The sequence below is a fragment of the Dermacentor andersoni genome, chromosome 10 (genome assembly GCF_023375885.2).
Source record: "Dermacentor andersoni chromosome 10, qqDerAnde1_hic_scaffold, whole genome shotgun sequence".
NCBI classification, from domain to species: Eukaryota; Metazoa; Arthropoda; class Arachnida; order Ixodida; family Ixodidae; genus Dermacentor; species Dermacentor andersoni.
Window position 1 is genome coordinate 109,527,315 of NC_092823.1, and position 10,852 is coordinate 109,538,166.

A 10,852-nucleotide genomic window follows, 5' to 3' on the forward strand; every position below is an offset into this window, starting at 1 on the left:
AAAGCCAGCACCAAGAACAGTCGATTTCGAAGAAAGTAGTGAAATGAATGGGACAATAGCGCGCATTCAGTGTTGATCGTTGAGCAACAGAAAATTGAAGATGTCCTTACCAGAAAATTGAGCGAATCGAATTTGACAAGACTGCGTGTCCCTGCACATTGCTTCAGTGCTATTAGCATGAACGTTTGCATTAGCCATGACAGGAGTTCCATCTGATATTTTTTTCAGACAATCATGGGATATTTCTTGGACAGTAGCACACCAGACTAATAGGAGAGGTTACTAGTTTAAGCAGGGTAATCGAATTACTAAAGGAAAAAGTGAAATTACCAATCTTTTCGCCATGTAGTAAACGGAGATACCAACGCCGTGCAAAGGCACGCGACACTGTGACATAGTGTAAAATCCATGCGATGATGAAGAAGAAGAAGCCCTCTTTTCGGCAGGTCCACATAGCTGGCGTTCGTCGACAATCTTCTATTTCAATACTGTTCAGGACAACTAAACCCGGAGAGCCGCACCTGAGAACCGGGCGATGGACGTCCTTCTCCCCCAGCGACTGGCCGGCACCGATCTCCGAACAAGCGAGTCGTTTGACTGCGAGGAAGCGTTTGGTCACGGCCCTTTCCAGAAGAGGATGCTCGTCCTCATTCTTCTAGGACTCTTCTCGGCTCATTGCCAAACCATGATGATTTCCCTTGTCACCGATGACGTCGACCATTGGTGCAAGCCACAAGCCGGTTTCAACATCTCTGAAGCCGATTGGAAGAATATTGCCATACCGATCGAGGCCGATGGACGCTTCAGCCGCTGCCGCATTTACGAACGCTGCAAGCCACCCTCTGAACATGCCGATTCCGCTGAGCATCACAATATCGGCGCTGTTCTAACCGGGGCCGACGAGGGGCACAGCCGATGCTTCCAGGACACCAGTGACTCACGCGACGTGCCCTGTGAAGGGTGGGACTACGACGTTCGTTCGGCCGAGACCAGTGTGGTGAGCTCTTGGAACATGGTGTGCGACCAACGTTTGCTGCCGGCCACCCTTGTTGCCGTGCAGAACGCCGGCGCCGTAGTTTCCCTCATCCTGGCCGGAGCCTTCGTAGACTACGTCGGCAGGAGAGTCATGCTACTGTCCTCCGCCGCAGCGGTAATGACCTGCATGGTGTGCACCTTCGCGGCCACAAATTACGTCCGCTACGCTGTGGTGCGCTTCCTTACCGGGGCCAGTGTCGCGGTACACACGATTTTTACCTGCATCATACCGTTCGAGGGGATGACGCGCGCGTACAGGCCGCAGCAAGTGCTCCTTATGGCGGTGCTGGGCCTGACGTTATGTGAGATTTGGAGTGTCATCATAACCCATGGTCCTCGACTGGCGTCTGAAGCAGGTCATGTTCCTGGCCCCGTCGGCTCTCCTGCTCCCGGCTTTGTCTACCGCCTATAAGTCGCCCCGTTGCCTTGTCGCGAAAGGAAGACTGGACGCGGCCGAAGCAGTCATGATGCAGGCGGCCAAAACCAACAATGTCCCACTTCCTGTCACGGCCTGTCTCGTGGAGAAGCTGAGAGAAGAAATCAAGAACCACGCAAGTCGCGAAGGTGGGGACACGGAAGACTTGGTCGACTTTCGCTCCCTCCGGCCTCGAGCGTTGGCCATGTTTGCCGTTTGCTTCTCCATATCTTTTGTTTTTTACCTCGATGCCTTCTCGACGGCGCAGTACAACGAATTTCGGATCCCCTGCCTCACGGTTGTCATCACGCTGGCCATGTACGTGGCGATGCACTTCCTGATGACCGGCGTCCCCCTGGTCAGAGTGCTCAGCGTGTGCTTCCTGTTTACGGGCACCATACAATCCGCACTGAGTGTGGCGGTGGGCGCTGGATTCGTCATGATCCCCAAGACCTTACTCGTCCTGTCCAAGGGCGTCTCTAACGTAATGTTTCTACACTGTTTCACCTACGTCCTGGAACTCTTTCCATCCGCAGTGCGCGCCGGTGTCACCTGCTGGGCGTTTGGCTTCGGACGTGTCGCGGCCATGTGCGTGACAATGACCCTCGTCGTGAAGCCAGCGGGACACGAGGACGTGGTGTTCGCCATTGCGGGACTTTTCCTCTTCGTCTCCCTTCTGGTCATCCGCGTCCTGCCACGCACGGCAGTGGTGGAAGAAGCACAAATCGTGGCTATTCGTGCATCAGACTCTACTAGGATGTCCATGGATCACATGAAACGAACCCTAATACAGAGGATAGTACGCAAGAAGTCCAAGACCAGAAGCCTGGAAAGCTCCAAGTCATCCAGCAGGAAGAGTGGAAAGAGTGGTGGCAGCAAAAGTCCGGGCAGTTTAATGTTTCTCGTCGGCTTCAAACCGAGCGAATGCTGGAATGAAGCCCCCGCAACCTTAATATGAAATGACTGGGCATGATGCCCGGTTGGACAAAAGCCCAAAGAAAACTCAGCCCAAAGAAAAGCTCAAACTTTCTTATATTCTAACCTCCTATCTGTTCTGGCTTCACAGAGTATTTTTGCGTTTCATGCGCGTTTTCTTTTTGCCTCGCAAATATTTTTTCATCTTCATAGATATACATTGGCTCTTTGAAAGTTGATGTGTGTGCTATACCGCGAGACTGCTGAAACTTGCCTCAGCATTACAGGCTGCAGGTGGAGAATGCAAAAAGACAGGAGCGTGATTTTTTGCATTGCGAATTTATATATAAACGCATGCATACATGTTTTAATGACCAGACTCACATATAATATTGTAACGTAAATTGGAGACGGAGTGTTACAAAATAGACGTTTCTCTTGAATGACCGGCCAGAAGAAGAACGTGCAGCTTACGCACTTCATCGTCTTTCATGGCGCCGACCTTTGCGCGCGCCGTGTGTGTGTGTGTGTGTGTGTGTGCGTGCGTGTGCGTGTGCGTGCGTGTGCGTGTGTGCGTGTGCGTGAGCGTGTGTGCGTGTGCGTGTGCGTGTGCGTGTGCGTGTGTGTGTGTGTGTGTGTGTGTGTGTAGTGACTTTTGAAGCAGAGGAAGAGAAGTGCAGTGCCGTAACTGTCTCTCAGAGGAGGACACCTCAACAGCACTGCACAGGGAAAGGGGAGTGGGGAGAAAAACATCAGGGAGAGAAGGAAACGAAGGCGGAAAGAAACAAGAAGCGTGAAGAAGCAATGCGGGGCTTACAGCCGTTCTCTCAGCTGCGTGTCACAGCAAAAGTCAAGTAGGGCAGGAAGCACTTTCTTTACAATGGAAGGGTGGGCTGCCGGAAGGAGAAGTGCTCCCTCCGAGTCACAGGGCAGTCCCACACGACGGTATGATGCAAATAACGCAGTGCGCTCAACATCGAAGGCCGGGCAGCGGAGCAGAAGGTGCTCAAGCGTCTCCTCCTCGCCGCAGTCCAAGCACGCGGGGCTGCTTCTTCCGTGCAGTCTGTGCATTCTGGCGGCCGTGTTGTAGCAGGCGACGCGCAGCCGAAGGAGAAACGAGCGGTCCCAGCGGGAGAGACCCGCGCGCGGGAGGAGGCGAGGGGGCGTACCTGCAGCCACGCGCGGATCCGGGTGCTGCGCGCGGAGAATGCGCAGTATCGCCGTCTTGGCCACGTCGAAACGGGTGACGGAGCTGGCGAGGGGGAAGCGAGTCGAGAGAGCTTGCTTCGCGAGGGCGTCGGGGAGCAAGCTCTTTCGACTCGCTTCCCCCTCGCCAGCTCCGTCACCCGTTTCGGCGTGGCCAAGACGGCGATACTGTCCTGCGGTGCGGGAGCACCACATCTTTGTGTCAATTGCCCCCATGCAAAATGCGACCATCTCGGTCGCGTCACAAAGTTCTTTCAGCGACATAGGAAATGGAGCTCCTCAGGTGCATCTCGGCGTTCACGCACGCGCATAGTATGGTTTCACGTGCACTACATGAAAAACTTCAGCACGATGACGAGGACGGAGCGAACCTGGGTCAGAACTGCAGGGGACGACTTCGTAGGTCACGTCACTGAGGCGGTGTGTAACCTAGTAGGTACCAAAATACCGGCGGATCAACTTTTCCGAGAGTCCACGGCGACGGACGGGCGTCCAGACCCACATGCCGGCGCCGGTATTGTAATGGACGTCGCGTCGACCCTGGTTGTATCGAAGGGTGTCGGTATGCTGTTGGCTCCGCATACGATGCCGAGCAAGCTGGCGTGCCTCTTCGGCTCTTTTTACAAACTGTTCCGCGTGTTCGCTGGTCGGGCTATTATCAGCCAGAGGTAGCACGGCGTCAAGTGTTGACGTGACGTGGCGTCCGTATACAAGTTCGAACGGCGTAAACTGTGTAGTCTCCTGTACAGCAGTGTTCTCTGCGAAAGTCACATAGGGAAAAATCTCGTCCCACGTCTTGTGCTTTACGTCGACATACATGGAGAGCATATCAGCCAGCGTTCTGTTCAGACGTTCCGTTAATCCATTGGTTTGAGGGTGATACGCTGTGCTCTTGCGGTGAGAGCTATGCGTCAGCTGGAGAACATCCTGCATAAGTTCCACTGTAAATGCTGTGCCGCGGTCGGTGATGACAACAGACGGTGCATTTTGCTTGACGAAGAGGTTCGGTTTCAGCATACCTAATTAATAGCGTAAACTAATTGAATATTGATTATAAATCTAATTATTTATTAATAATTTAATTTAATAATTACTCACTTATTTGAGTAATTTAGTATTTAATGATCTATTGATTGATTGGTTGATTTATTTATCTATTTGTTTATTGATTGATTGATTGATTGATTGATTGATTGATTGATTGATTGAATGATTGATTGCTTGATTGATTGATTGATTGATTGATTGATTGATTGATTGATTGATTGATTGATTGATTGATTGATTGATTGATTGATTGATTGATTGATTGATTGATTGATTGATTGATTGATTGATTGTGCTTATGGCCAAAAGCACCAAACAGGCTGAGAGGTATATGCGTGGTTGTTTGTGAGGTTGATTTGCCGGGTTTTCATGCAACTAAATTTCAGTACCCGAGCATTTCCCCATTCCTCCTCATCGAAACGCGGTGCCGCCGCAGGTCCGAACAGAACTCGCTACATCTTTCTCAACAGCAGAACGACTACCATATATATACCATATATAGCCACTAGGCAGCCGAGCCGGTCACTGAGTGTCGTTTTGAAACGGCTTATCACCCAAAACACGTCATTTGCTGCAGGCGCATCGCAAGTGTGTGTGTTCTTGCCAGTCGGTGCCAGTGGACACCTCAAAGCGTCTTTCTCGTCCAGTGATACACCTTAGACTCACGCAACAATCCAGCCTCTGGGTGAGTAGAAGGCAGGCTTCTGTTAAATTTCTCTAACGCTCACCCACGTCAGCTCCCCCCCCCCCCCCCCGCCTGACTCGTCCTTATCAACATTTTGTCGTGGAATACGAGCACAGGACCACTTAAACAATGAAAGAAACTCTGCGACACTTCGCAATAGAGAGGTCGAGGAAAATGAACGATTGAAATACTCATTGAAGTTGCGCGAAATACTGCACTGCCTTCATTCTTTTCTTATTAAAACCGGAATCAATAGGATTCACCTGTTATTTGTTTTATTTTATACATTGTTTATTCATTCATTTATTTATTTATTTATTTATGTTCCGGGGGCTCGATAGAGAGGAGTGGGCAGTATATAAGTAGTCATTAGCAAACATCTCGAATGTTTTCGGCGTAGGTGATGACAGCAACGAAGGCAGCAAGGTGGCTCCAGTCGTCGGCAACTGGTGGTACTAATGCGTGAAAGTGAGCGCTGATGTGGCGAGGCCTTACCAGTACCAGATCTCTAGTGCGAGATGAAATGTCAGATTGACGTAGGAACAAGTCTACTTTAAGGTCAATTTTAGTGCAGTAAACCTCACTGCTGTACAGAAAGCCTAACATCTTCAGCTACCATTAATATCGCTCTATCTCTTTCTCTCTACCTTTATCTCTTTCTCTCTCTCTCTCTCTCTCTCTCTCTCTCTCTTTACGTTCGCAACAGTACATTACCCGCTGCGGTGGCTTAGCGGATATATCGTTACGCGTGGTGTGATAGCTAGAGCATGGCGGTGCTTTGCTGAGGGACGTGGGTTCCACACGAACTGTCGCGGACAGATCACCAGCACGATAGAGGTTCTTTCTGAATTTGTAGCAATCTAAGGCATGTAGATCCATATTTCCGCCCCGTCACGCAAGCTTGTGCCTTTGGACATGGTCGCGCGTACCTTGGTGTGATTTTTCGGGGGACCGCATTTCACCCGCTGGAAAATTGAAGTTACCGCTCAGCGCAGGACGCGCGTCCATACATGCATTGCTACTTTGTCGAATGTTATCGTTGATATTATATGTTGTCTATGCTATCGCTGAACATTGTGTATCCGCACTGTATTCGCGATACGAATAGGTTTGCGGATTCTGGAAGGTACGCAAGGCACCAGCGTTTGTACCCGACGAGTATGTATCCGAATAGACAAATTGGCCCGTTTAGTATGTGTAATGGGCATGTACCACTGTAAGTCGTAAGTTTGGTGAGTTCCCCTCGGTCAGTGTGAGACAGCGTGCCAGGAGTCCAAGCTGCCTTGCGGCGTCTGTCCTTGAAAGCGGAATTGGAACGCATCCCTCCCTGCAACTCCGACCTCCACTCGGACTTCCTCGACGTGAAGCTACGCTTCTCTGTCGCCATTGGTAAAGGAGTTGCCTTCACAAAAGCATACTCTACATTGCAGTGCAGCATGCGAGGTCTGTGGCACGGAAGAAAACATCGACCCCCTACTGGGCCGCTGTCCACGATATGCCCCAGAGAGACAAGAACTTGCCAAAGCTTTCGAAAATCTAGACAATCGGCCACTTTCTGTGGAGGTGCTGCTGGAACACCGCCCCCATCGCCCATCGGCCCATGAAGCGGTAAAGGCGCTTTTGTGCTTCTTAAGGACGACGAGCTTGTGCGACCATCTGTGACTATCAATGCAATTTCCGTAAGACCACACGCGTCAGCGAACTCACCGCATTTACCTTCTTTCCTTCCCTCCTCTCTCTCCCTGTGATCATTGTTACCGCTTTCCCATTGCCCCGGTGTAGAATAGCCAACCAGACGTTATTCTGGTTAACCTCCCACTCTTCTGCTTTTCTCTTTCCTCCTTTCCTTCCCATGTACCACTGGGTATCTGCAAGAATAGACAACATGGGCCACTGTAATGTGTAATTTAAATGCAATGAGCATTCTTTGAGAACTTCAGGCACTTTTCAGTATGTCGGCCTGGATCTAACATCATCTACGCCAACTTGGCCTTTCCTCTTCTCACATTTCCCTGCAAAAAGTAGCAGGCCACAGACAAAGCTTTTCCGACAGGCCTCCTGCTTTCTCACATTAGCAATGTTCCCCTATCCCTGTTGGCCACTGGGAATGTACGCCATTTTGTTCTGTCTCCGAATAGGTAGTGTTGGAGTAGACCACTTGGGACATTGGGTATGTGCCCCTAGTTATGTGCAAGAATAGACTTGGGTCACTGAATATGTGCAACTAGGCAAGTGTCACTTGGTATGTTCCCGAATATTCCGCTTCGCCCATTCGGTATGTGCAAATCCAAATTTGAAACTATGTGAACGCCCTCCAGAATGGGTATGTGCCACTGAGTAGGCGCCCCGAAAGACAAGTAAAAAAACAGCGAAGGTGTTACATATCGACATCATAAAATTTTAGTAGTCAACTACAGAGAAGTGGAAAAGTCAGCGTCAAGATCAGCCGAGCGCGAAGAAAGTGGTGAAATGAACCGAATGAAGCAATAGCGCGCATTCAGTGTAGATCGTTGAGCAACAAAAAAGTTCAGATGTCCGAAGCTGAAAATTGATCTAATCTACTAGAAAGAAGGAAAAACTTGACAATACAGTGGGTCTCTACATTGCTTCAGTGTAATTCACATGAACTCCTGCATTAAGCATGACAGGAGTTCCACCGGGTATTTTTTAAAAGAAACTCATGGGATAGCCTTTAGATAGGAGCACACCAGACTAGTAGGACAGGTTACTAGGGTAAACATGGAAATCGCATTATTAAACGACGAAGCGAAAGGAACTATTTTTTGTTCGCCAAGTAGCAAGCGGAAATGCCAACGCGGTACAAGGGCCCGCGACACTGCGACAGAGTGTGACATGCGCGCGTTGGGGAAGAAGAAGAAGTATTCGTTTTGGCAGGTCCACACAGCTAGCTCTCGTCAGGAATCCTTTCTTCCGAGACTGTCCAGGACTACTAAACCAGAACAGCAAGACCTCAGAACCAGGCGATGGACGTCTTTCTCCCCCACCGACTCGCCGGCGCCGATCTCCGAACAAGCGAGTCGTTTGACTGCCAGGAAGCTTTTGGTTACGGCCCTTTCCAGAGGAGGATGCTCTTTCTCATTCTTCTGGGACTCTTCTCGGCTCATTGCCAAACAATGATGATTTCCCTCGTCACCGATGACGTCGACCATTGGTGCAAGCCACAAGCCGGTTTCAACATCTCTGCAGCCGATTGGAAGAATATTGCCATACCGATCGAGGCCGACGGACGCTTCAGCCGCTGCCGCATTTACGAACGCTGCATGCCACCCGCTGAACATGGCGATTCCGCTGAGCATCGCAACATCGGCGCTGTTCTAACCGGGGCCGACGAGTGGTACAACCGATGTTTACAGGACACCAGCGATCCACGCGTCGTGCCCTGTGACGAGTGGGACTACGACGTTAAGACGGCCGAGGCAAGTGCGGTGAGCTCTTGGAACATGGTGTGCGACCAACGTTTGCTTCCGGCCACCCTTGTCGCCCTGCACAACGCCGGCGCCTTTGTTTCCCTTATACTGGCCGGAGCCTTCGTAGACCACGTCGGCAGGAGAGCCATGCTACTGTCCTCCGCCGCAGCGGTAATGACCTGCATGGTGTGCACCTTCGCGGCGACAAATTACGTGCGGTACGCTATGGTGCGCTTCCTTACCGGGGCCAGTGTCGCGGTACACACGATTTTTACCTGCCTCATACCGTTCGAGGTGATGACGCACGCGCACAGGCCGCAGCAAGTGCTCCTGCTGGCGGCTCTGGGCCTGGCGTTATGTGAGGTTTGGAGTGTCATCATCAAACCCATGGTCATCGACTGGCGTCTGAAGCAGGTCATGTTCCTGGCCCCAACGGCTCTCCTGCTCCCGGCTTTGTCTGCCGCCCGAGAGTCACCTCGTTGGCTCGTCGCGAAAGGGAGACTGGACGCGGCCGAAGCAGTCATGATGCAGGCTGCCGAAACCAACAATACCCCGCTTCCTGTCACTGCCTGTCTCGTGGAGAAACTGAGAGAACAGATGGAGAACCACGCAAGTCGCGAAGGTGCGGACACGGAAGACTTGGTCGACTATCGCTCCCTCCGGCGTCGAGCGTTGGCCATGTTTGCCGTTTGCTTCTCCATATGTTTTGTTTTTTACCTCGACGCCTACTCGACAGCGCAGTACAACGAATTTTGGATCCCATGCCTCACGGTTGTCGTCACACTCACGACGTACGCGGGGATGCACTTCCTGATGACCGGCGTCGCACTCGTCAGAGTGCTCAGCGTGTGCTTCCTGTTGACGGGCGCCATTCAATGCGCGCTGAGTGTGGCGGTCGGTACTGGATACGTCATGTTCAGCAAGACCTTACTCGTCCTGTCCAAGGGCGTCTCTAACGTAATCCTTGTACACTGTTTCACCTACGTCCTGGAACTCTTTCCATCCGCAGTGCGCGCCGGTGTCGCCTGCTGGGCATTCGCCTTCGGGCGTGTCGCGGCCATGTGCGCGACAATGACGCTCATTCTGAAGCCAGCCGGACACGAAGACCTGGTGTTCGCCGTTGCGGGACTTTTCCTCTTCGTCTCCTTGCTCGTCATCCGGCTCCTTCCACGGACGACAGTGGTGGAAGAAGCACGAATCGTGTCCAGACGCTCTTCATACTTCACCAGGATGTCCATGAATTACATGAAACTAACCCTCGTACAGAGGATATTGCGCAATAAGTCCAAGACCGGAAGCGTGGAGAGCTCCAAGTCATCCAGCAAGAAGAGTGGGAAAAGTGGTGGCAGCAAAAGTCCTGCAAGTTTTAAAGTGTCTCATCGATTTCGAACCGAGCAAAGCATGGAATGAAGCCACCGGAAGCTTAGTATGAAATGACTGGGCGCGATGTCCTGTTGGCGACATCAAAAAGTCGCTTCTTGAGTTCGTATGTGCTATAATTACGATTTTAAATGTTCATTTGCACTCAGCCCAAAGAAAAGCACAAACTTATGTTCTAACTTCCTATCTGTTTTGACGGCACAGAGCATTTCTGTGTGTTTCGTGAGCGTTCATTTTTACCTGACAAATATAATTTTATCCTTTGGATAGCTAAAGCATTGGCCCTTTGAAAGTTGATGTGTGTTTTTGACCACGAGACTACTGAAACTTAATCAGAATTCCATGCTGCACGTTGGGAATGGGAAAAAAGGACCATGATTTTTTCCATTGCGAATATATATATAAACTCATGCACAGATGTTTTAATGACTACGCGCACGTATAGTACATATGCATGCCCCCCTGACCAAAATTACTGGGAATAGGGACTTCCCGATAAAGGAGACTTTGTTCCTCGGTCTACAAATGTAACTTCAAATTGAAGACTACAGTCCAAAGTGATTTCCACAGTGGTCGCACTACCACTGAACCAGAGTTCCCCTAGTAAGTTAAATATGAAACTATAGTGCACCGAGCCATGCAATGAAGAAGGCGCGAAGCTAAAGTTCAAAGGGGGCAGAAATAAATGCCGCCGTTTCTCCCACAAGACGAAACGGAAGGTCGAGACGTCTATACAAAATA

General features: G+C 50.7%; 2 protein-coding genes across 2 annotated transcripts; both read left to right on the plus strand.

Annotated features, from left to right (window-relative positions):
• The first annotated feature begins 535 nt into the window (after positions 1 to 535).
• LOC126543606 (solute carrier family 22 member 7-like) lies at positions 536 to 1,447 on the plus strand. The gene has a single exon (XM_050190714.1). It carries the CDS (start codon positions 536 to 538, stop codon positions 1,445 to 1,447), a length of 912 nt encoding a protein of 303 aa, XP_050046671.1.
• A 6,840-nt stretch (positions 1,448 to 8,287) lies between these two features.
• LOC126543607 (solute carrier family 22 member 7-like) lies at positions 8,288 to 10,141 on the plus strand. The gene has a single exon (XM_050190715.1). It carries the CDS (start codon positions 8,288 to 8,290, stop codon positions 10,139 to 10,141), a length of 1,854 nt encoding a protein of 617 aa, XP_050046672.1.
• The last annotated feature ends 711 nt before the right edge of the window (positions 10,142 to 10,852 follow it).